Here is a 27,291-nt window from a genome sequence, read left to right on the forward strand (position 1 = left end):
ACACCTTTAATCCCAGCACTCAGCAGGCAGAGACAGGTGGATCTCCGTGAGTTCAAAGCCAGCCTGATCTACCAAGTGAGAGTTCCTGGGCAGGCTCCAAAGCTACGGAGAATTCCTGTCTCCATAAATAAATAAATAATAAATAAATAAAATGATATAAATAATAAACAGATAATAAAAGTATCGCTATCTTGTAATGTATTTCCAATAAATACTGTGCTTTGTTCTATTCTCACCATATAAATAGTATCAAGTAACGTGAGCTGAAAATAACGTATGTTTTTTTTTAAAGATTTATTTATTTATTATGTATACATTCCTTCCATGTATGTTTGTATGCCAGAAGAGGGAACCGGATCTCATTATATATGGTTGTGAGCCACCATGTGGTTGCTGGGAATTGAACTCAGGACCTCTGGAAGAGCAATCAGTGCTCTTAACCTCTGAGCCATCTCTCCAGCCCCCAATCACGTATGTTTTAATGTTTTGCAAATCTGCATTGAAGATGCTTACCTTTTCAGTTTAAGGTGTCTCTACTTACAGTCTAAAATTAGCCTTCTCAAAATTGGTTATAAATGCTCCTTAGCAATCTTGGAGTTTGTGAAACCACTAATACTACAAATGATTAAAAAAGAAAAAGAAAAGAAACAGCTGGGTGGTGGTGGTGCCTGCCTTTATTCCCAGCACCCAGAGAGGCCAAGGCAGGCAAATCTCTGAGTACAAGGTCAGCCTAGTCTACAGACTGAGTTTCAGGATAGCCAGAGATACACAGAGAAACCCTGTCTGACTCAAGAAACAAACAAAAAACAAAACAAAACAAAAAACAGATTTTTTTTTCACACAGCAGGTATTCCAGAAAAAAAAAAAACAGATTGTTACCCAGGCCGCAGGCCCATGTCTCACTCATTCAGGTGGCTATGCCAGGAGAATCACAAGTTTAAGGTCCACCTGGTCTAGAATGTGAGTCAGGGCCACCCTGAGCTAAATAAAACACTGTTTAAAAAGAAAACAAACATCATTTAATAGAGCCCTGCATAGCATGTACCCTTAATCCCAGCACTCAGGAGGCAGAGGCATGTAGATCTCTGTGAGCTAGAAACCAGCCTGGCTTACAATAGCAAGTGTCAGGCCAGCCAGTGTTAAATACCCCCCCCACACACACAAAATAAAAAGCAAGCAAAAATAAAACAGCATTTTGGTAATCAATTGATTCACAAAATAGTATTCATGCATATTTGAAGACCTAGTTACTACTTATGAAAATTTACTGTTCAGTATGCTGACAGCCCAGTACCTGCAGCTGTCTTAATCTGTAATTTGTCTGGGAAGACCTATGCTGGACGAGAATGGTTGCTGCTACCTACCTACTGCTTTTAATCGTTCAGTTGCTGGAGCAGATTAGAGGACAGATTCTGCTTGCATGTAGGCAATGTTTCCCAGAGTCATTTAGAAGGGAGCCTCCACTGGCCTGTTCTTCGCAATAGCTTCTAAGCATTGTGTGACAACTGAATGGCCCGATGGGTAAAGGGGCTTGTGCCAAACCTGCTGACCTGAATTTGATCTCCCCATGCAGCCCAGGGAGAACCTGAACTAGTGATCAGCCTCCTGTGTACCAGGATTACAGGTTTTTTACCATTATAACCCATACATCCTTAAAACAATGATATTGCAGCCGGGCGGTGGTGGCGCACGCCTTTAATCCCAGCACTTGGGAGGCAGAGGCAGGCGGATCTCTGTGAGTTCGAGACCAGCCTGGTCTACAAGAGCTAGTTCCAGGACAGGCTCCAAAACCACAGAGAAACCCTGTCTCGAAAAACCAAAAAAAAAAAAAAAAAAAAAAAAACAATGATATTGCACGTGAGCCGTGCACAGGACGGATGTATTTCAGAGGTTGAAGCTGTAATTATCCCCTCCCCTTTTGTAACGGTAAAAAAAATTATTACTCATTTGTTATTCTCCATTCTCTTACTGCCCACCCCTAAAATAACTAACCACCTTTTGAATTTCATGTTTATAACTGCTCTCTTAGAGTTTCTATTGTCCAAAGAAACACCATGATCACAGCAACTCTTACAAAGGAAAATATTTAATTGGGGTTGGCTTATAGTTCAGAGATTTAGTCCGTCATCATCATGGTAGGATGTGGTGGCATGCAGGCAGACATGGTGCTGGAGAAGGAGCTGAGAGTCCTACCTCTTTCATGCCACAAGAAGTGGTCTTGAGCATAGGAAACTTCAAGGCCCACCCCCACAGTGGCACATATCCTCCAACAAGGCCACACCTCTGCAGTGCCATTTCCTGTGGGCTTATGGGGGCCACCAATGTAGCTAGATCACATAACAGTTGTAAACGTCGGGAGATAAGATGCTTTTCTCACATAGTTAGAATTTTAGGTCTCAGGATGATCGAACAGACTGACCTACCAGCAATTCAGTGTTATTGTTAATGATGAAGCTACTGGGGCCCAGCTGGCTCAGCTGGCAGCACAAGCCTGGTGATCTGAGTTCTGATTGCCAGAAGCCACTTTAAAAGTTGGATGTGAGCCGGGCGGTGGTGGCGCACGCCTTTAATCCCAGCACTCGGGAGGCAGAGGCAGGTGGATCTCTGTGAGTTCGAGGCCAGCCTGGTCTACAAGAGCTAGTTCCAGGACAGGAACCAAAAGCTACAGAGAAACCCTGTCTCGAAAAATAAAAAAAATAAATAAAAGTTGGATGTGGTGACTTGCATCTGTAATCCCAGCAGTTCTACTTCCTGAGACAGGAGAATTGTCAGAAACAACCCACCAGCCAGCTATGCTGGAGTGCACAGCCAGGCAGAAACAAGGAAACCTGGCCACAGCAAGGTGGAAGGCACAGACAGTCTCCTGAAAGCTCTCTCTGGCCTCCACACCCATGCCCATTTTCACACACACACGCCACAGACAGACTACACATACATACACCATACACACTCTACACCAACACACACCACACACCCCACACTCACACCATACATATACATACCACAAACACACCCCACACCCCACACTCACACCACACATATACATACCACAAACACACATACCACACACACACTGTACCCCAACACAACATACCACACACACTCCACACACCCCACATACATACACCACACATGCTACACCCCATATGACACACACGCTATATACACCACACCACACACACACACACCACACATAATACCCCACACACCACACACCCCACACTCACACCACACATATACATACCACAAACACACATACCACACACACACTGTACCCCAACACAACATACCACACACACACCACACACCCCACATACATACACCACACATGCTACATCCCACACCACACACCACACCACACATATACTATATCACAAACATACACACCACACACACCACACACATTGCACCCCAACACATCATAACACACACAGCACACCACACACACAAGAACATTTTAAAGTGTTTTAACTAAGTAGATAAAACAGATTACATCTTTAACATTTATCTATATGAAGAAGGAGGAAGAGACCGCAGATCACATCACACCCACATGTAGAGGTCAGAGGAAAACTTATAGGAGTTGGTGCTCTCTTCCCTCCACATGGATTCCGGGTATTGAACTCAGGTCCGCAGGTTTGACTCCAGGAATCTTCACCTGCATGGCCTTCTATCCCTTAAGTGACTATCTAAAATGTTACATAGAAAGAAAGCAAAACCAGGTGTGGTGGTGGGTGCCCGTCTTTAACCCAGCGCTCAGGAAATGAAGACATAGAGATCTCTGTTTTCAAAACCAGTCTGGTCTACACAGCCAGTTCCAGGCTAGCTACAAAGTGAGACCCTGGCTTAAAAAAGAAAAGAGGAAAGAAATAAAAACAAAAAGGGAGAAGAAAAAACATTATGGCTAAATTTTGGGGAAAGATTTTGTTTCGCTTCTATTTATAGTGTTTGCGATCTTTCAAAAAAGCAAAAAAACAGCACTTGAAATTAACTGAAGCGGAAACGACAAACCAAGAATTTTGTTTATTTCTTTGTCAAAGATAAAGATAGTTAAAGTCAGGTGGTGGTATTGCATGCCTTTCATTTCTGCACTCGAGAGTCACAAGCAGGTGGGTCTCTGTGTTTGAGGTCAGCCTGGTCTAGAGAACAAGTTCTAGAACAGCCAGAGCTACACAGAGAAACTTTGACTTGAAACAAACAAACAAATGAATGGTAAATAAAATAAAAAAAATGGATGGACTTATTTTTTTTTTACATATAGAAATCTTGACTGAATTTTTGATATTACAGGACACAGCTTAACAGAAATTTCATAATCAGTATTTGATTTTAGAATCATCTTTTTTTAAATTTTTTTATGGTTTATTTAACTTTATTTTATGTGCATTGGTGTGATGGTGTCAGATCCCCTGCAACTGGATCTTCAGACTGTTGTGAGCTGCCATGTGGGTGCTGGGAATTGAACCCGGGTCCTCTGGAAGAGCAGTCAGTGCTCTTAACCACTGAGCCATCTCAACAGCCCATAGAATCATCATTTCTGATAGTTTGTTTTGTATAAATATATAGTATAAAATGACAGGAATATCTTTAGGGTCATTTAAGAAACTGTTAGAAATTCTCTTCTAAAACTAAGGCAAAATCCATTGCATGAGTATTAAGAAACTTGAGTTAGGAACTCAACCAGCAATTTTTATTTATTTATTTGTTTGTTTATTTGATAATTTCGAGACAGGGTTTCTCTGTAGCTTTTGGTTCCTGTCCTGGAACTGGCTCTTGTAGACCAGGCTGGCCTCGAACCCACAGAGATCTGCCTGCCTCTGCCTCCCGAGTGCTGGGATTAAAGGCGTGCGCCACCACCGCCCGGCCTCAACCAGCAATTTTTAAAGTCAAGAACTTTAACACAATATGACAAAGAAATTAGTTTGTTATTTCCATGTTGAAACATGATGGTAGGAAAATATTAGAAGCCTTTTTCATGCTGGGCCATGGTAACACACATTTGTTGTTGTTGCTGCTGTTGTTTGTTTTTCGAGATAGGGCTTCTCTGTGTGACCTTGGCTGTCCAGAACTCCGCGTGTAGACCAGCTGGCCTTGAACTCAAAGAGATCTGCCTGCCTCTGCCTCCTAAGTGGTGAGGTGAATGACCTGTACCACCACCGCCTGGCTGGGGCGCAGTTTTAATCCCCTTACTCAGGAGGCAGAGGAAGGTGGATCTCTATGCATTTGAGGCCAGCCTGATCTACAGAGTGAGACAGAATGAGTTCCAGAACAGCCAAGGCTACACAATGAAACCCTGTCTTGAAAAAAATAAAGAAGAGAGAGAGAAAGAGAGATAAAACCACACAAAAACGAACCACTACTTTTCTTGATTAAACCATTATCTCTTTATAAGAACAGTAAAACACGACACTTCATGGTGCACATTAACCTTGAATCTGAGTTCAGGTGTTTTTCCTTTTTATTGAAAATAGATTCTTTTTTATACAGTCTCCATTTTTGAAACTGGGATTCAATCAAGTATCACACAGAAGTCAAGGACACACATCTAGAATTCCGGGGCCAGGAGGCTAAGGCAGGAGGGCCTGATGTTCAAGGCTAGTCTAGGCTACATAGACCATGTTGATATAGAAGAAACTCAAAAGTAACAAGAGTAATATAGAACTTATTACTAGATTTGGTTAGGTATCAGCAAGTCACACAGGTGGGATTTAGGTAAAGGGACAAAGCCTCCGAAACACCGCAAGGTAAGTAGTATGCCAACCAGGCCTGCTAAAGATAAAGGAAATTTAGATGCTAGGGTGTAAATGTCCCTTCACCAAGGTTGACCAGCCTTTCGATTCCATTCCCTTGACAAAAAATACGTAGCCCTTGCGGGGCGGTGGTGGCACACACCTGTAATCCCAGCCCTTGGGAGGCAGAGGCAGGTGGATCTCTGGGAGTTCAAGGCCAGCCTGGTCTACAAAGGGAGTTCTAGGACAGGCTCCAAAGCTACAGAGAAACCCTGTCTCGAAAAACCAAAAAAAAAACAAAACAAAACAAAACAAAAACAAAACGTAGCCCTGGTTTGCATACTAAAGACAAACCACCAACTCAAGGGCAGCAGAGCAGGGTCACAACCATCATCAAGTCTCTGTTTGCCATTAAGTCTTCTGTGCTCCTATAAGGAAAACGTAATTCTGCCAGCCAGGTGTGTAAGGTGACCCCAGCAACAATTATTTAAAAAAAAAAAAAAAAAAAACAAGGGCTGGAGAGTTGATTCAGTGGTTAAGAGCACTGGCTGCTCCTCCTCCAGAGGTCCTGAGTTCAATTCCCAGCAACCACATAGTAGCTCACAACCATCCGTAATGAGATCTGGTGCCCTCTTCTGTCCTGCAGGCACACATGCAGACAGAACACTGTATACATAGTAAATAAAGAAATCTTTTTCTTTTATTAAAAATTTCCACCTCCTTCCCTCCTCCCATTTCCCTCCCCAAATAAATCTTTAAAAACAAAAAGAAAAAGAAAGAAAACTAAGCTGGGCGTTAGTGGTCCGCCCCTTTAATCCCAGCACTACAGAGCCAAAGGTAGCTGTTATCACTGAGTTCGAGGCCAGGCTGGTCTACAAAGCTCCAGGACGGTAGGGCTACACAGAGAAAAACCCAGTCTCAGAAAAACAAAACAAAACAAACAAACAAAAACCCTGGTGAATTTTAAATGATTCTGACAATATATTCCGTATGCTGTGCAGATCTCCCATCTGCTTAAGGGGCCAGACTCGCAGTGAGTTGGAATAGCCTCAAACTGTTATACATAAAGAGATTTTGTCTACTAAAAAAAAATAGTAATAATGAAAAGAAAATGTTTTTGGTTTTTTGTTTTGTTTTTCTGAGTTTCTTATGTATTAGAGCAAAGTTTCCACTTGATATGTAGTTCTGAGTCAGTCTCCTGTAATCCCAGCCCTAGAGAAACGGAGGCAGGAGGACTAAGGATTCAAAACCAGTTTGAGCTAGTGTGTGTGTGTGTTGGCGATGGGTGTGTGTATGAGTGTGTGTATTGGTCTGTATGTTTGTTGGTTGGGGGGATAACCTGGGCAGATCCTCAAAGTTAAAACTTCGCTTGTCTTGCTCCCCCCCTTCCCCTCCCCCTCCACCCCAAAGGGAGGAAGACTGTACAACTCTGGTCACACAGAGTAGAACTCACAACTGTGGTACGTGCTGTGGAAGAATGAGACTGAGAATAGTCGATGGTCCCAAGGTGCTGGTCCGGGCAGATAAAGCAGCACTAGGGGCCATGCTCCCCGATGTGTCCAGTGCTCCAACTCTCCTGCCCTTTGCGTTTGCGTGGAAGCTGGAAGAAGGCAAAGGGTTGGGGCTAGCGGGACTGGGAGCTGAGCCTGGGGCAAGAAGCCAGTTTTCTGTTTCCTATCTCCCATCTATCTTTCAAAGGTGGGGCACACCCAGGCTAGAAGGGTCCGTCTTGCTGGAAAGGGGCCCAAAGGAGAGTATTATGCTGTAGCCAGCAGAGACACACTCAACTGCTATGAACTTTGACTCGGATTAGAGGCTTGGCCACATGGCCCACAGCAAGATGGGGGTCTAAGCAGCACCAGGATCCCCACAGGGAGCAGTGCTCCCTACAAAGAAAGCCAATCGAGAAGTCTTGGGGTGGGAACATCTGTGTGGCTAGGTCACCAGTTGAGAGTGCCCTGGGCTGGTGCCTCCCGCGCTCCTGGGGTACAGAGGTGGGCTCCCCTAAAGCCGAAGCTTCACTTTCTTAGCTGCGGGAAAAGCAGCTCAGCTTCAGAATTTGCCCCTGGCGTCCCCTGGTCGTAACTTCCCTCCTCCTCCTGCCGCCTTTTTTCTGTTCTTCCTCCACCATTGGATCCACCTCCTGCTTCCGCCAGCTCTTCCTTCCACCCCTGCTCCCCAGCCCCTCCCCCCCACCGGCGTGTGGCTGCTAAGCAAGCACGACCCTCCCTAGTGCCTGCAAAGATCCGCAGCCCAGTCTCCTGCTGCAGCGCAGCCGCCGGTGTGGAGACGCCTTGCCTTTGAAAGATTCTGGTAAAGTAAATCTAGAAAGACAAACTACACAGGAGGAAAGATTTGCAAACCAGCCGTACTAGTATCTAAAATACATAGAGAGCCCTGAATAAATCAATAGAAAAGGAATTCTAAAAACACGAGCAGCCGGGCGAGCCTTTAATCCTGCACTCGGGAGGCAGAGGCAGACGGATCTCTGTGAGTTCGAGACCAGCCTGGTCTACAAGAGCTAGTTCCAGGACAGGCTCCAAAGTCACAGAGAAACCCTGTCTCGAAAAACCAGAATAAATAAATAAATAAATAAATAAATAAATAAATAAATAAATAAATAAATAAATAAATACACTAGCAAAGGCCGTTAACGTGAAAAGTAGACAAAAGCAGCGATGCTAAGGGTTTTTGGAACTGTGAGACGTGATCCAAAAGTGTAGAAATGACATTTTGCATCTTTTATTCCTATGTCAAATGGACCAACAGATTCTTTGTCAGCTCTCCAGTACTTTGTACACAATCACTTCAGGAAAGCTTTACAACTGAGTAGGAACGACCAGGAGGGCAGCCAAATACATGGCCAGAGTCTGTTTCCTCCAGCAATCTAGAGTGTCAAAACTCTTCATTAAGTTTTAGAGATCATCCAATTGTTACTACTTCCACCCATAGTTGGACAATGGCACTTTAGGGTCTGTTGGGGACTATTATTTTAAGGTATGTGACTTTTGTTTATGCTGCTTTTGTTTAACTTTGAGACGCTGTCATTCTTTGCCTGACTACAACACACCTGATGGTCCTAATAAAGAGTTGACTGGCTAGGAGGAAGGAGCAAGGATAGACATGGGTTGGCAGGCAGAGAGAATAAATAGAAGGCGAACCAAGGCAAACTGAGGAGAGGAAGAGGAGCTAGACGAGAGGAAGACTCTAGAGTCAGCCACTCAGCGACGTGGCCAGCCACGGAGTAAAAGTGAAAGTAAGATATGCAGAAGTAAGCCGGGCAGTGGTGGTGCACACCTTTAATCCCAGCATTTGAGAGGCAGAGGCAGGCGGATCTCTGTGAGTTCAGGGCCAGCCTGGGCTACAAGAGCTAGTGGAGAACCCCTGTCGCGAAAAACCAAATATATATATATATATATATATATATATATATATATATATATATATGTAATAAAAGGAAAAAGTCCAGAGGCGGTAATTTACGTTAAGAAAAGCTGACAAGAAACAAACCAAGTTAAGGCCGGTTCCTGATACCTGAGCCCAATGTCCAGGGCACACATGGTAGGAAAGAACCGACTCCTGCAAGTTGTTCTCTGTCTCCTTGTGCACAGATCTGTACTGCCTTGGGGAACGGGGAGGGATGTGAGATGCCCACCACAGCCAACTGCACGGTTTCTCTCATCTACAACCATATATGCAATAAGAAATGGATTCAATCACTTAAATTCTAAACTTTAAAGTTTTATTTTTATTATGAATACGGGTGTTTTGCATGCCTGCATATCTGTGTCTCAGGTCCCCTGGAACTGGAGATACAGTTGTGAACTGTTCCATGGGAACTCAGAATCAAGTCTGGGTCCTTTGGAAGAACAGACAATGCTCTTAAACACTGAGTCAGCTCTCCTGCCCTCTAGATAAACTTCTATAGATTTGATTTAAAATGACCTAGCTCGGCTGGGCATGGTGGTGTATGCTTTTAATCCTAGGACTCAGGAGGCAGAGAAGGTGGATCTCTTTGTGTAAAGAACAAGTTACAGGAGACCCAGGGCTACTCAGAGAAACCCTTTCTTGAAAATCAAAACCAAAGCCAGAGGTGACACGTGTCTTTAATCCCAACACTGGGGAGGCTGAGGTGGGCAGATCTCTGTGAGTTTGAGGCCAGCCTGGTCTACAAGAGCTAGTTATAGGACAAGCTACAAAGCTACAAAGCAAACCCTGTCTCGAAAAAATAAAACAAATAAACCCAAAATAAGAAGCAAAAAAATCAAAACAAAACCCACCCACGAAAACAAAATAAAACTTATCTCTTGATTCACGGTACTTTATTGTTGCTATTTTTCTTTTTTTTTTAAATAAATATTTATTTATTATGTATACAATATTCTTTCTGTGTGTATGTCTGAAGGCCAGAAGAGAGCACCAGACCCTATTACAGATGGTTGTGAGCCACCATGTGGTTGCTGGGAATTGAACTCAGGACCTTTGGAAGAGCAGGCAATGCTCTTAACCGCTGAGCCATCTCTCCAGCCCCCTATTGTTGCTATTTTTCAACACAGCATTTCTTTGTGTAGTTCTGGCTGTACTCTGTATGCCAGACTGACTCTAAACTCACGGAGCTCTGCCTGCCTCTGCCTCTGCCTCCCAAGTGCTAGGATTAAAGGTGTGCATCACCACTGCCCTGTTTCCCAACTTTTATTATTTATTTATTTTTATTGTGTGTGTGTGTGTGTGTGTGTGTGTGTGTGTGTGTGTGGTTCCCAAGTGTGTCAGGTTCGTGACTGGAAGGGGAGAAGACCTCAAGCAGTTGGTAACTTCTGAAATTCTCCCTCCTTTCTCCTCTTCCTCCCTTCCTTTGTGATATCTTTTGCTTGTTTTGCTATTGAAAGCTCTGTTCGTGTATGTACTTGATTAAATGCTCCCCACCACCTTCCCCAAGATAGCCCCCCCCCCCCCAACAAACACTTCCATCTCCCATCTTCATGTCTTTTTCTTTCTCAGGCCAATTAGTGCTGATCAAATGCACTCAGGCTTGGGGACATCCCCTGACTTTGGACAATGCGGTGTTTAAATAAGTGTGGCCCCCATAGACTCCTATGTTTGAATGTTTGGCCCATAGAAGTGGTATGGCCTTGCTGGAGTACGTGTGGCCATATTAGAGGAAGTGTGTCACTATGGCGGTGGGCTTCAAGGTCTCCTATGCTTAAGCTATGCCCAGTGTGGCCCACAGTCTCCTTTTGCTGCCTCTGGATCAAGGTACAGGACTCTCAGCCCCTTCTCTAGCACCATGTCTGCCTGCATCCCACCTTGTCCTACCATGATGATAATGGACTCAACCTCTGAACTGTAAGTCACCCCAATTAAATGTTTCCCTTTCTAAGAGTTGCCATGGTCATGGTTTTCTTCACAGCAATAGGACCCTCACTAGGACAGAAACTTCCCAATGTTGCTGGAAAATTTGCTATGATGCTGGTAAGTGTAGCAGAGTTCTTCAGGATCACTAGCTCCTCAGTAAATCACATGGAGACTTATGGTTAATTACAAATGCTCAGCTGATAGATTAGGCTTGTTACTAACTAGCTTTTCAACTTAAATTAACCCATATTTCTTATCTACCATGTAGTGGTATCTTTTTTCAGCAAGGCATGTTTATTTCCTGCTTCCTCTATATCTGGCTGGTGAGTGACTCCACCCCCTTTCTTCCCAGAGTTCTAGTCAGGTTCTTTCACCTAAGCTCTTTTTGCCTACCTACTGGCCAGTTGGTTCTTTATTAAACCGATGAGAACAATGCATCTTCACAGTGTACAAAAGGATTATACCACAGCAGGTAAGTAACTTCAACTAGATGTGGAGGTGAGGAGCCTCTCCCTTCTCTTTCATGCTCCCCTCCCCCAATTTTTGTCCTTCTCCATCCTGGTGGCTGGACTGGAATTTGAGGCATATCTTCAAGGGTCTATGAAGTCCTTCACATACGCAGCTTCTAGGCACTGTGTTCATTGGGTTTTATGGAAACGCAGAAGAAAGATAACAAGAAACCATCACATCCTGTGAGGGTAGAGGGATGTGTGGGGGTGGGAGACAGCTCAACAGATAAAAGCACTTGTCAGGCCTGTGTTCTATCCAAGAGCCCACATCATGTTCCAAAGTGAGATCCAAGTGCACAAACTTATTCTCTGATCTCCACACATATTTCATGGCACACGAAGACTCACACTCACATATACAATAACAATAAATTGTATTGATTTATCTTTAAGAAAAGCAGACCACAAAACAGTGTCCTTAAGTATATCTGGCAGACCTGGTTGCCAAGAACGAGTTTCTTTTTCATTTTCTCATCCACTGGGCTGTGGACAAGGCAGTGTTGTGACAAACTCAGTACGTGAACTCCCTACAGGGCACGGAAACATGAAATCTCAGCACCCATATGGGGGATGCTGGAAGCTCTCAGGCCTGTTGCTCTAAAGTACAGCATGGCTACAGACTAGAGACGTCAGGCTCAGCAAGTCAGAAAGTAGGAGCAATGCCTGACCTTTGTCCTCTGATCTCCACACACACGATGTGGTGTTCTCTGTCTCCCCCCCCCACACACACACATACAAACATATGAATTTGTCTAAGCACAGTGCTATCCCGACTTTTAGCAGATGATACATCTGCTAGGATCTTTTTTCTAAATTTCCACCAAAGATATAGCGGATTCTCTCAGGACTGAGGAAGTCTTGGAACAATAGGATTTGATGTCTATAAACTTCAGAAAATAGAAGAGTCTACAAGAAACAACAAAGGAGTAAATTTCACAATAACAAAAGCATAAAAGAATTGGAACCCTAAGACAAGAACGACATGCTAAGATACTCTGCCCCAAAGAAGAACGCGGAAGTCAGGTGGGTGGGGAGAGTGCCTCCCCACCTGTTTCCCTCTTTTTTGTTTGATTTTTCTTTTTACATTTCTATGAATGTGTGAGAAGGGCAAAGTCCCTGTCTTAGTTAAGGTTTCTATTGCAGCAACGACACACCAGGACTAAAAGCAAGTTGGAGAGGAAAGGGTTTATTTGGCTTGCATTTTCAGATCATAGTCTATCATTAGAAGCCAGGACAGGAACTCAGGCAGGCCAGGAACATGCAGGCTTGCTCGACCTACTTTCTTTATTTTTTTTAAAAGATTATTTATTTTGTATAGAGTGTTCCATCTGCATGTATTCCTGCAGGCCAGAAGAGGATCCAGATCTTATTACAGATGGTTATGAATCACCATGTGGTTGCTGGAAATTGATCTCAGAACCTCTAGAAGAGCAGCCAGTGTTCTCAGCCTTTAAACCATCTCTCCAGCCTCCTGACCTGCTTGCTTGCTTTCTTTCTTTCTTTCTTTCTTTCTTTCTTTCTTTCTTTCTTTCTTTCTTTTTTTCTTCTTGTTCTTTTTTTTTTCTTTTTGGTTTTTCGAGACAGGCTTTCTCTTAGCTCTTGTAGACCAGACTGGCCTCAAACTCACAGAGATTCGCCTGCCTTTGCCTCCCGAGTGTTGGGATTAAAGGCGTGTGCCACCACCACCTGATGGAAATACCTTATCCTTTTTTTTTTGGATTTTAGAGACAGGGTTTCTCCTTAGCTTTTGGTTACTGTCCTGGAACTAGCTCTTGTAGACCAGGCTGGCCTTGAACTCACAGAGATCAACCTGCCTCTGCCTCCCTAGTGCTGGGATTAAAGGAGTGAGCCACCACTGCTTGGCAAAATACCTTATTCTTATGGGGGCATTTTCTCAATTAAAGTTCCCACTTTTCAGATAGCTCTAGTTTGTATGCCAAATTGACATAAGACTTGTTAGCACAATCCTTTTGTAGCTTAATTAAGAAGAACCAAGCTATGTAGTGTTGGTGCTTGCCTTTAATCCTAGCACTCAGATAGTGACAGGCAGATCTCTGTGAGTCAAGGCCAGCCTAGTCTACAGAGTGAGTTCCAGAAGAGCCAGGGCTACACAGAGAAACCCTGTCTCAAAGAAAGAAAACTACAAGCATGCATATATATAATCAGGAAAGGTCATGAGTTCAATTCCCAGCAACTACATGGTGGCTCACAACCATCTGTAATGGGGTCTGGTGCCCTCTTCTGGCCTGCAGACATACACACAGACAGAATATTGTACACATAATAAATAAATAAATATTTTTAAAAAAAGAAATAGGAACTTATTATTAACTGCAAAAGGCAACCTTAACTTGCAAGGTCTTAACGTGGGACAAACAGGAGCCTATTCTTTAACTGCAAACAGAAAGCTTAATCCACACAGGACAAGCAAGGACCCATTCTTAATAGTCTTAGCTGCCAACAGAACCCTTATCCTGAATGGTGTTTGTTTGAAATCTTGTGTGTTTGTTTGAAAGAGGGTGCCATTATTCAGAGCAGCCTTGCTTTGGACTAAGATCCTTCTGCCTCCGCCTCTTGAATGCTGATACACAGTGTGGCCTGCCGTAACTGGCATCTTCAGAAACTGTACTGATTGATTGGCTATTATGAATTACATTTGATTTATTAGTCTCCTTTAAGACTTATTTTAATGATATGTGGGGGAGGCAGTGTATGCACGTAGGTTCTTGCAGAGGCCTGAGAGGCATCAGACTCCCTGGAGCTGGAATTGTAAGCCATCCTGTGGGTGCTGGGAACCCCAAAGCCATCCTCTGCAAGAGCAGTAAGCTCTCTTCCCTGCTGAGTCAGGGCTCCAGCCTCCAGTTTATTTTGTGTGTATTTACTTTGGGTGTTTACGTGTTTGGGTGTACAAGTGCTATAGCAACTTGTGTGTCAATCAGGGGACAGTATATGAGAATTGTTTCTCTGCTTCTACCATGTGGGTCCTGGGGATCAAGCCTGATCTTCAGGATTGGCAGCTGATGGCTTTACCTCCTCAACAATGTGACTGGCATCATTAACTGGATTTTTTTTTTTGGTCTGGTTGTTTTTTGGTTTTTCAAGATGTGTTTTCTCTGTGTAGCCCTGTCCTGGAACCCATTAATTGTTTCTGTAGCCCTGTCTAGAATGTAGTTAGTTCCCTAGCCACTGCCCGTCCCCACGATGCTTGAATTCTAGGGGTGTGTCACCACATAGAACTCTCCTTACCCGGATTTCTCTGTGTAGCCCTGGCTGTCCTCAAATTCACTCTGTAGAGCAGGCTGGCCTTGAACTCAGAGATCTCATAGCCTCTGCCTCCTGAGTAAGTGCTGGGATTAAAGCCATTTTGCCACCACCGCCAGGCCCCGGCAACCATGCAAATTTTCCCTGTATTGGTCCAGTTTTACTATATGTGCCGCCAAAGTGAGCACAGAAATGAAAATTCTGTTTTTCTCAGTCTAATGACTACTTTTGAGTGTGTGTGTATTAGAAAATCTAATAGTTTACTTTTTGTTAATAATTTAGCTCTCTTCAGAATGTAATTTATATTTGTAAATTTTATTATGATGAATTACAGTTTTAACTGATGTCTTGACTGAGGTTCTTCCATCTAGAAGCAAAGACACCATCTGTTTGCTTCTGGTAGAGGAGACCTTTCAGGTTTCAGTCTTGGGAGACTTAAACTTCCTGGAGAAATTTTGGTAAGTTTCAGGATGCAATTTCCCCCCATGGGCACTAGGTGGCAGAACACTGCTGTTCTCTTCCCTCTTGAGTTTTTTTCACTCTGGCGTGAAGTTTCATTACTTCTGATAATCTGTTTTGTTTTGTTTTTCCAAACAGGGTTTTCTTTGTGTAGCACTGGCGATACTGTAACTAGCTCTGTAAGTCAGGCTGGCCTCGAACTCACAGCGATGTGCCTGCCTCTGCTTTCTAAGTGCTGGGATTAAAGGTGTGTGTCACCACTGTGCTAATCTTTAAAACTGTGTCTCTTAGCTGGGCGGTGGTGGAGCACACCTTTAATCCCAGCACAGAGAAACACTGTATTGAAAAACCGTAAACTAACCATTCCCCCGCCCCTGCATTGTGTCTCTTAACCCACTACAACCGCTTTACTAAGCCAGCGTGATTTCTAACTACAGTCTAAGACAGCCTTATACCCACAGGTAAATGTAGTTCTTACCCCTCATCCAAGAAAGTTCTGTTTGCAGCAAACAAGATCATTGCAGAAAACCATGACTGGTCATGATGCAGAGATCAACGGAGTTAAGCTGCAATGGGTACATCTGCTTCCCAACTCCTGCACCTGGAAGAGCTCAGAGACTGTTGGAGTACACACGAGACTCCATTTCCTCCTGGAGTCCATCCTGGCTCAACCGTCATTTGAGTTCAAACTTGGCTGCTCTGCTCGCTCCAGTATCCTTGAGGGCTGCGAGAAAGTTCTGGGAAAGAAAACTTCTGCCCATGGGAAAGAACACATTCCCTATTAAGAATCAGGCTGCTGAATGCCAGCCAAAGGCACGTCCAGTTAAAAACTATAACAAGTGTTGGCTGCTAGCAGGACTCTCGAGATAGGTAATAAGGTTACTTGCTTCTTTCTGTCAAGGGACGGTGTGGGGGTGGTTACCTGATTCTGCTGCTCTTTGATCAGCTTTTGCCTGTAACTAGTATATACGCTTCCTGAGAAATAAACTCGAGGCTGTGCGGCCTAAGCTGGCAGTCCCCCGAATCTATCCTGTGTTTTCTGTCTGGATTTCTCTCAGTCTAACATCTCTTCAGCCTCGGTGCCCTCTTGCAGGCACCCCAGCTGACTGTTGGAGCAGGCTCTGACAAGTGGCGCCAAGCACAGGGCTGGATACAGGGGCTTTCACAAGGCCATCGTGGGCTAAAAGAGTACACTCGGAGAAAGTAGAATTGCATTCAGGAGCCTGCATAGTGTCCAGATAAAAGTGAGTGTGTGGTGTAAATGAAAGAGGTTAGCTGGGCAGCAGGAAAAAGAAGTAACTTCAGTTTAAGTGTAAACATAATTCTGGGTCAAGAAAGTTGCAAACAACTGTTTGTTCATTTGCTTAAAAATATTTTGAAAGCCAGACGTGCCAAGGTAGGGCATCAACAACTGTGTACATGTTTATTTTATTTATTTATTTATTTATTTATTTATTTATTTATTTATTTATTTTTTGTTTTTCAGGACACGGTTTCTCTGTAGCTTTGGAGCCTGTCCTGGAACTAGCTCTGTAGACCAGGCTGGTCTCGAACTCACAGAGATCCACTGCCTCTGCCTCCCTAGTGCTGGGATTAAAGGAGTGAGCCACCACCACCCGGCAAAATACCTTATTCTTATGGGGGCATTTTCTCAATTAAAGTTCCCACTTTTCAGATAGCTCTAGTTTGTATGCCAAATTGACATAAGACTTGTTAGCACAATCCTTTTGTAGCTTAATTAAGAAGAACTAAGCTATGTGGTGTTGGTGCTTGCCTTTAATCCTAGCACTCAAATAGTGACAGGCAGATCTCTGTGAGTCAAGGCCAGCCTTGTCTACAGAGTGAGTTCCAGAAGAGCCAGGGCTACACAGAGAAACCCTGTCTCAAAGAAAGAAAACTACAAGCATATATATGTCAGGAAAACCCTGAATATGTCCAGAGCAGTTACTTTTTCTCTGTTTCAAGACAATTACCTAAGTATTTTGCTAAACTCCTGGACTCAAGTGATCTTCCTACCTCGACCTAAGTTTTGAACATCTCCCTAACAAAGGATGAATATAGTTGTAAGCTACAATTGCTTGTTTAATTTCCCTTAGATCAGTCATATGTATGGGCTCCCATGTATATTCTTTGACATCCTTAGGATACTTGGAGCCAGATACTTTTTATGTTGTTATTACTGGAAAGGCAGGCAGAACCCCAGGGAAGCTATCCTGGATATTTTTACGAACCAACGAGGTTAAATTTTGCCTTTGTACCTTTTGTTCCTGGTCATCAAATTCGATAATTTCCTCAATTTTTTCAGATCCGTCTACTATTGCCTTTTATAATATCTGGATTTCCTGTCCAGTGTTCTGCTCTAATGCCCTCATTGAGGATTCCAAGGTATGAAGTCTGTCCAGCAGAGATAATGTCTCATCCTTGGGCATAATCTTTAGAGCATACATATTACCTTCCTGTAGAGACATTCTCCCAGTCAATCTGTCATACCCCTTTGACAGAGTCCAATTAATACGTCAACAGTGCAAATTCTCTCAAATAATGTTTCAGCACCCACTGTCATCGATTGGATTTTATGTGCCAAATCATCTGTTTCCTTCTCCAGAGTGCTTAATCTTTTTTTTTTTTTAGTTTTTTTTTTTAGTTTTTTCGAGACAGGGTTTCTCTGTAGCTTTGGAGCCTGTCCTGGCACTAGCTCTTGTAGACCAGGCTGGCCTCGAACTCACAGAGATCCACCTGCCTCTGCCTCCCGAGTGCTGGGATTAAAGGCGTGCGCCACTACTGCCCGGCTCAGAGTGCTTAATCTTTAGTGAAACCATGTTTCTCAAAAAAGAGTTTGGAAACTAAAGTTAAATGAAGTTGTATACTTTTTCAGATTTCCAAACTCTTTTTTGAGAAACGTGGTTTCAGTCTGTAAAGACTGCACCATTTCTAAAATCGCCTCATTCTTAACCCTATTGTCAAACCATTATTTTAAGAAAAAAATATTGAGGAAAAAAACTAATCCCCAAAATTAAGATTGATGATGTAGAAGGAACATCATATAAGTCTTATAAAACCTCACACATGCCGTAGGTAAAGAGGCTAATTAAACCTTGGATGGTTAGGTTGTCTAACATATTGCCCTTTTGAATTAGCAATTTATAATCTATATTTAGGATATTAAATCTTACCTGTGATTTAATTAGCTGGATTAGGTGCAATAACTGTTACCTGCCAGTAGGTGTCATGGGCCACCTATAAAACTAATCCGGTGGGGTGTAGCGGTGCAGGTGAGTTCATGTGGCCTGTCTGAAATCTGATTTTAGAGAAAAAAGCAGACAGATAAATCATGGACTGTGCGCTCTGCGGATGTCTTTAGAGCAGTGGAATAGGCAAATGCAAATGAATCATTAGAAAGCCGTGGAACAGCTGGCTCAGACAAGAGAAGCCGCGTCTCACCCAGATTTCTGCAGTGCACCCTGGCGGGAGACAAATGATAAGGTACATGGGGACTTGACGCCAATCGGAGGCATGTAAAGAGAAAATATAAAGGTCATGGCCACTGAAGGAGGGCTCGTGCCAAGCTGGGCGAAGTCCGAGCTGGCGGCAGTCAGCCGAGCTGGGAGGTTCTAAAACCAAACGTTGGGTGCCAGAATGAAGGCATAAGTTATAAAACAATCCCGTACCAGATTGGAATTATGATTAATAAAAGGGTTATTTATTTAAGGGAAAAAACAGATCACTGTCCTAGAAAACAGCCCTCGGCATGACCAGGAACAAAGCCTAGCAGCTGGAAGCCAGAGCTGAAAGAGAGAGAGAGAGAGAGAGAGAGAGAGAGAGAGAGAGAGAGAGAGAGAGAGAGAGAGAGAGAGCAGGGCTAATGCTGCTTTTTAAAGCAAAAGAGACTATGCCTAAGTGGGCTGGTATATTAAAGGCTATTTGCTGAAGGAGTGGAAAGAGCTCCCACAGCAGATGCTAGGAGATGTGTCATCTGCTAAAAGTCAGGATAGCACTGTACTTAGACAGGTTCACTTATGTATTTATGTGTGCTGGGGAGGGGGGATAAGAGAGAGAGAGGAAGGAGAAGAGAGAGAGGCAGAGAAAACCATATCGTGTGTGTGGAGATCAGAGGACAAAGGTCAGGCATTGCTCCTACTTTCTGACTTGCTGAGCCTGACGTCTCTAGTCTGTAGCCATGCTGTACTTTAGAGCAACAGGCCTGAGAGCTTCCAGCATCCCCATATGGGTGCTGAGATTTCATGTTTCCCTGCCCTGTAGGGAGTTCACCTACTGAGTTTGTCACAACACTGCCTTGTCCACAGCCCAGTGGATGAGAAAATGAAAAAGAAACTCATTCTTGGCAACCAGGTCTGCCAGATATACTTAAGGACACTGTTTTGTGGTCTGCTTTTCTTAAAGATAAATTAATACACTTTATTGTTATTGTATATGTGAGTGTGAGTCTTCGTGTGCCATGAAATATGTGTGGAGATCAGAGAATAAGTTTGTGAACTTGGCTCTCTCCTTGGAACATGATGTGAGTTCTTGGATAGAACACAGGCCTGACAAGTGCTTTTATCTGTTGAGCTGTCTCCCACCCCCACACATCCCTCTACCCTCACAGGATGTGATGGTTTCTTGTTATCTTTCTTCTCCTTTTCCATAAAACCCAATGAACACAGTGCCTAGAAGCTGCGTATGTGAAGGACTTCATAGACCCTTGAAGATATGTCTCAAATTCCAGTCCATCCACCAGGATGGAGAAGGACAAAAATTGGGGGAGGGGAGAAGAGAAGGGAGAGGCTCCTCACCTCCACATCTAGTTGAAGTTCCTTACCTGCTGTGGTATAATCCTTTTGTACACTGTGAAGATGCATTGTTCTCATTGGTTTAATAAAGAACCAACTGGCCAGTAGGTAGGCAAAAAGAGCTTAGGTGAAAGAACCTGACTAGAACTCTGGGAAGAAAGGGGGTGGAGTCACTCACCAGCCAGATATAGAAAAAGCAGGAAATAAACATGCCATTCTGAAAAAAGATACCACTACATGGTAGATAAGAAATATGGGTTAATTTAAGTTGAAAAGCTAGTTAGTAACAAGCCTAATCTATCAGCTGAGCATTTGTAATTAATCATAAGTCTCCATGTGATTTACTGAGGAGCTGGTGATCCTGAAGAAGAACTCTGTATACACTTACCAGCATCATAGCAAATTTTCCAGCACAATTGGGAAGTTTCTGTCTTAGTGAGGGTTCCTATTGCTGTGAAGAACACATGACCATGGCAACTCTTAGAAAGGAAAACATTTAATTGGTTCAGAGGTTCAGTCCATTATCATCATGGCAGGGCAAGGTGGGATACAGGCAGACATGGTGCTAGAGAAGGGGCTGAGAGTCCTGTATCTTGATTCAGAGGCAGCAAAAGGAGACTGTGGGCCACACTGGGCATAGCTTAGCATAGGAGACCTTGAAGCCCACCGCCATAGTGACACACTTCCTCTAATATGGCCACACGTACTCCAGCAAGGCCATACCACTTCTGTGGGCCAAGCATTCAAACATAGGAGTCTATGGGGGCCATACCTATTTAAACACTGCATTGTCCAATGTCAGGGGATGTCCCCAGGCCTGAGTACATTTGATCAGCACTAATTGGACGGAGAAAGAAAAAGGCATGAAGGTGGGAGATGGAAGTGTTGGTGGGGGGCTATCTTGGGGAAGGTGGTGGGGAGCATTTAATTGAGGTAAATTACACACATGAATAGAGCTTTTAATAGAAAACAAGCAAAAGATATCACAGAGGAAGGGAGGGAGAAGAAAAAGTAGGAAGAATTTCAGAAGTTACCAACTGCTTGAGGTCTTCTCCCCTTCCAGTTACGAACCTGCAATTTTCCAGGAATCCCCCCATTTCCATATGCAGTGGCTTCTGGATCATTTCATCCGGGTTCTCTAGAGTCAGCTCACTCATCTCTCTTATGTGAAGGGAAAGAGAGGGGAGAAGGGCTTTTTAGCAATCTTCTGAGATGTCACCTGAGAAGCCACCAAAGGGTATAGACAGAAAATGCTAAGACAGCTAATTTCTTCTCTTCAGGAGAGGCTGAAACACACTTGGGGTGCATCTCACTCCCCACCCCACACACTTGGGAACCACACACACACACACATACATACAATAAAAATAAATAAATAATAAAATTTGGTAAACAGGGAAGTAGTGATACACACCTTTAATCCTAGCACTTGGGAGGCAGAGGCAGGCAGCGCTCTGTGAGTTTAGGGTCAGCCTAGTCTACAGAGTACAGCCAGAACTACACAAAGAAATGCTGTGTTGAAAATTAGCAGCAATAAAGTGCCGTGAATCAAGAGTTAGGTTTTGTTTTGTTTTCGTGAGTGGGTTATTTTTCATTTTTGTTTTGTTTTGTTTTTTGGGGTTTTTTTTTTGAGACAGGGTTTGCTCTGTAGGTTTGGAGCCTGTCCTGGAACGAGCTCTTGTAGACCAGGCTGGCCTCAAACTCACAAAGATCTGCCCGCTTCAGCCTCCCCAGTGTTGGGATTAAAGGCATGTGCCACCTCTGGCTTTGGTTTTGATTTTCAAGAAAGGGTTTCTCTGAGCAGCCCTGGGTCTCCTGTAACTTGTTTTTTACACAAAGAGATCCACCTTCTCTCCCTTCTGAGTCCTGGGATTAAAAGCATAAACCACCATGCCCGGCTGAGCTAGGTCATTTTAAATCAAATCTATGGAAGTTTATCTAGAGGGCAGGAGAGCTGAGTGTTTAAGAGTGTTAGCTGTTCTTCCAAAGGACCCAGACTCGATTCTTAGTATCCACGTGACAGCTCACAACTGTATCTCCAGTTCCGCGGACCTGAGACACAGATATGCAGGCATGCAAAACACCCATATTGGTAATAAAAATAAAACTTTAAAGTTTTTCTAGAATTTAAGTGGTTCAATCCATTTCTTATTGCATATATGGTTGTAGATGATAGAAACCGTGCAGTTGGCTGTGGTGGGCATCTCACATCCCTCCCCGTTCCCCAGGGCAGTACAGATCTGTGCACACAGAGACAGAGAACAACTTGCAGGAGTCGGTTCTTTCCTACCATGTGTGCCCTGGACATTGGGCTCAGGTATCAGGAACCGGCCTTAACTTGGTTTGTTTCTTGTCAGCTTTTCTTAACGTAAATTACCGCCTCTGGACTTTTTCCTTTTCTTACTTCTGTGTATCTTACTTTCACTTTTACTCCACAGCTGGCTGGATAGCAGAGTGGCTACCATGATGATAATGGACTAAACCTCTGAACTATAAGCCAGCCCAAATTAAATATTGTCCTTTGTAAGAGTTGCCATGATCATGATGTCTCTTTGGACAATAGAAACTCTAACTAAGAAAGAGGTTATAAACATAAAATTCAAAAAAATGGTTAGTTTTTTAAGGGGTGGGCAGTAAGAGAATAAAAAAAAACAAATGAATATTAATATTTTACTCTTTTATTTTATTTTCGAGACAGGGTTTCTCCGTAGCTTTTGGTTCCTGTCCTGGAACTAGCTCTCTTTTTTTTTTTTTTGGTTTTTCAAGACAGGGTTTCTCTGTGGCTTTGGAGCCTGTCCTGGAACTAGCTCTATAGACCAGGCTGGCCTCGAACTCACAGAGATCCGCCTGACTCTGCCTCCCGAATGCTGGGATTAAAGGCGTGCGCCATCACCGCCTGGCGAATATTAATTTTTTTACCATTAAAAAGGGGAGGCGATAATTACAGCTTCAACCTCTGAAATACATCTATCATATGAATGGCTCACACACAATATCATTGTTTTAAGGATGTATGGGTTATAATGGTAAAAACCTGCAGTCCTGGTACACAGGAGGCTGAATCAGGATGATCACTAGTTCAGGTTCCCCCTGGGCTGCATGGGGAGATCAAATTCAGGTCAGCAGGTTTGGCACAAGCCCCTTTACCCATCGGGCCATTTAGTTGGCACACAATGCTTAGAAGCTATTGCGAAGAACAGGGCAGTGAAGGCTCCCTTCTAAATGACTTTGGGAAACATTGCCTACATGCAATGTAGCTCCAGTCAAGATTAAGGAAGGAAAGCCAGTTCAGGCATGAGGCAAATGTAGATTAATATAAATGGATTAATTTAAAATATAAGACCAACACCTAGGACAGAGAGGGCCTGAGAAAACAAGCTCCACTGGAAGCAGAAGCCAGGAGCAATTCCAGTCCTAGGAGCCAACCCAGTCCTGGGACACTGGCAGACCATGATTGAGCCAAGGACATGATTCAGAGTCTTTGATCTTCACAGGAACCGGAGTGGGACTGAACCAGCTACCTAGGACACAGGAGCAGAAGCCAGGAGCAAACCTAGTCCTGGGACATGGGTGGATCTGGATTGAGCCAGTGATTAGATCCAGAGTCAGCGATCTCAGTTGGTACAGGTACAGGGGAGTAACCGCTGAGCAAGTGAGCCAGAGCCAGAGGCTGCTGGGGACATGAATCTGGGACCTTCAATGGAGTAGACCTAAGCCAACACCCCAGTGGGTCTGGGTGAGAGTCTAGGACCTCCCAGGAACTAGGCCTGAGCCAGGACCTCTGCGAGTCTGGACTTGAGTGAACCTGGGTTTTCTGAGGGAATAGGCAGGAACCAGAGATCTCGGCGGGACCAGGCGTGAGTCTGAGACCTCAGAGAGAGTGGGCTTGAGTCAGGACCTTTGTGGGTCTGGGCATTGGTCTGGGACATCAAAGGGAACCCTGGAACCCCTTCAGGTCTGCAGGTTCAGGTGCACCTGAGCCTGGGACCTCCAAGGATGTAGACCGGAACCAGAAACCTTTCCAAGTCCAACTTCAACCCAGAGACTTCTGCAGGAGGGAATCCAGACCAGAATTTACAGATACAGGTCAAAGTTGTCTGGAGGCCAGGATCTCCACCCTGGCAACAAATTCCACAAGAATGGAACCGAACTAGACACCTAGGACAGAGAGGGCCTGGGGAAACAAGCTCCACTGGGAGCAGAAGCCAGGAGCAAATCCAGTCCTGGGAGCCAACCCAGTCCCGGAACACTGGCAGATCAGGACTGATCCAGAAACCAGATCCAGAGACAGCCATCTCCACCAGAACAGGTCCTACTCCAAGCCAGGGACTTCTGCAGGAGGAGATCCAGACCAGGATTTACAGAAACATATCAAAGCCAGCAACCTAGGCAAAGGTCTGAGACAGCAAACTCTAAGGGAGCAGAGCAAAGCACAGGAGTGCTGAGTGATCTTCAGGAACACCCGAGTAACCAACGGGGTAACCAGAACTGTGACACTGACTGTACCATGAGGAACAACCATCTGAGCTTTGGATTCTCTGGCATCTAGAAGATTATTCAACAGAATCTCAGACAGCCCCAACCACACTTATTAGAGGAAAAGATGAGTAGAAAAGGTAAGAACACACGCTACACCACAAAGAGCAACACAATACCAGTAAAACCTAAAAACCTTACAACAGCAAGACCTGAACAACTAAATTTGGATGAACCAGAAGAAAATGATCTAAAAAATAACCTCAAGAGAATGTTTGATTCTTGAAAATAAAATGAGAAATTCCCTTAAAGAAATGGAGGAAACAAACAAACAAAAAAAATTGGAAGATATCAGCAAATCACTTAAAGAAAACCAAGAAAAAGAAATCAAACATATAAAAGAAACTATCCAGGACTTGAAAACTGAAATAGAAACAATAAAGTAAACACAAGCCGAAGGAATTATAGAAACAGAAATCATGAGAAAAAGATCAAAAACCACAAATGCAAGCATGGATAGCAGAATACAAGAAATGGAAGAGAGACTCTCACGCACCGAAGATACAATAGAGGAAATAGACTCACCAGTTAAAGAAAACATTAAATCAAACAAAAGCTTAACTCAAAATATCCACGAAATATGGGACACCATGAAAAGGACAAATCTTAGAATAATAGGTATAGAAGAAGGAGAAGTTCAACTCAAAGGCACACGAAATCTATTTAACAAAATCATAGAAGAAAACTTTCCCTAACTAAAGAAAGATATGCCTATGAAGATACAAGAAGCTTACAGAACACCAAGTAGACTGGATCCAAAAAAGTCCTCTTGCCACATAATAATCAAAACACTAAACATAGAGAGTACAAATCATCCATTGCTGGTGGGAATGCAATCTTGTGCAACCACTTTGGAAATCAGTGTTTCGGTTTCTCAGGAAATTCGGGATCAACCTACCCCTGGACCCAGCAATACCACTCCTGGGATTATACCCAAGAGATGCCCTATCATATGACAAGAGCATTTGTTCAACTATGTTCATAGCAGTATTATTTGTAACAGCCAGAACCTGGAAACAACCTAGATGCCCTTCAATGGAAGAATGGATGAAGAAAGTGTGGAATATCTACACATTAGAGTACTACGCTGCGGTAAAAAACAATGACTTCTCGAATTTTGCATGCAAATGGATGGAAATAGAAAACACTATCCTGAGTGAGGTAACCTAGACCCAAAAAGATGAATATGGGATGTACTCACTCACAATTGGTTTCTAGCCATAAATAAGGGTCACGGAGTCTACAATTGGTGATCCTAAAGAAGCTAAGTAAGAAGGTGAACCAAAGGAAAAACATATAGTTATCCTCTTGGCTATGGGAAGTAGACAAAATTGCCGGGGAGAAAATTGGGATCTTGGGGGTGGGGTGGGATGGGAGTAAGGGGTGATGGGGAAAGAAAAGGGAGAAGGGGAGGATGGGGGGAACTTGGGGGAAAAGGAGGATTGGGATAAAGGAAGGTTGGATAGGGGAGCACGGAAGCACAATTCTTAGTGAGACTTGAACCTAGAGGGGCTCCCAGGTGCCCAAGCCGAGGTCCCCAGTTAGTTCCTTGGGCAGCTGAGGATAGGGAACCTGAAATGACCCTATCCTATAGCAATACTGACGAATATCTTGCATATCATCATAGAACCTTCATCTGGTGATGGATGGAGATAGAGACAGAGACCCACACTGGAGCACTGGACTGAGCTCCCAAGGTCCCAATGAGGAGCAGAAGGAGGGAGAACATGAGCAAAGAAGTCGGGACCACGAGGGGTGCACCCACCCACTGAGACAGTGGAGCTGATCTACTGGGAGCTCACCAAGGCCAGCTGGACTGTGACTGAAAAAGCATGGGATAAAACTGGACTCTCTGAACATGGCGAACAATGAGAGCTGATGAGAACCCAAGGACAATGGCATGGGGTTTTGATCCTACGTAATGTGCTGGCTTTGTGGGAGCCTAGCCAGTTTGGATGTTCACCTTCCTAGATATGGACGGAGGGGGGAGGACCTAGGACTTACCACAGGGCAGGGAACCCTGACTGCTCTTTGGACTGGAGAGGGAGGGGGAGAGGAGTGGGGGGAGGGGGAGAAGGGTGGGAGGAGGGGGAGCGAAATGGGAGGCTGGGAGGAGGTGGAAACTTGTTTTTTTTTCTCCTTTTCTCAATAAAAAATATAAAAAAAAAAGAGCTGCAAAGGAAGAAGGTCAAGAAACATTTAAAGAAAGACCTATCAGAATTACACCTGACTTCTCATTGGAAACAATGAAAGCCAGAAGGTCATGGTCAAGCATTATCCAGACATTAAGAGACCACGGATGCCAGCCCAGACTACTTACTATACCCAGAAAAACTGTTGATCACCATAGAAGGACAAAACAAGATAGTCCATGACAAATCTAGATTTCACCAATACCTAGCCACAAACCCAGCCCTACACAAATTACTAGAAGGAAAACTCCAACCCAAGGAAGATGGCTACACCAACAAAAACACAGACAATTGATGATCTCATTACAGCAAATCCCAAAGAAGAAAAAAATGCACAAATTAACATCACCAACGATGAAAACTAAATTAACATTAGACAGTAATCACTGGTCATTAATATCCCTTAATGTAAATGGACTCAACTCACCTATAAAAAGGCACAGGCTAACATATTGGATACGAA

General features: G+C 43.8%; 1 protein-coding gene across 1 annotated transcript in view; it reads left to right on the forward strand.

Annotated features, from left to right (window-relative positions):
* Positions 1-7,206: 7,206 nt before the first annotated feature.
* LOC142843311 (histidine-rich glycoprotein-like) overlaps positions 7,207-27,291 on the forward strand; it is a 31,737-nt gene continuing 11,652 nt past the window's right edge. Inside the window, exon 1 of the mRNA XM_075960543.1 lies at positions 7,207-7,380. Coding sequence (XP_075816658.1) covers positions 7,207-7,380 — 174 coding nt within the window. The remainder of the gene's footprint in view (positions 7,381-27,291) is intronic.

The sequence above is a fragment of the Microtus pennsylvanicus genome, chromosome 1, assembly GCF_037038515.1.
Source record: "Microtus pennsylvanicus isolate mMicPen1 chromosome 1, mMicPen1.hap1, whole genome shotgun sequence".
In the NCBI taxonomy this organism is placed as follows: Eukaryota; Metazoa; Chordata; class Mammalia; order Rodentia; family Cricetidae; genus Microtus; species Microtus pennsylvanicus.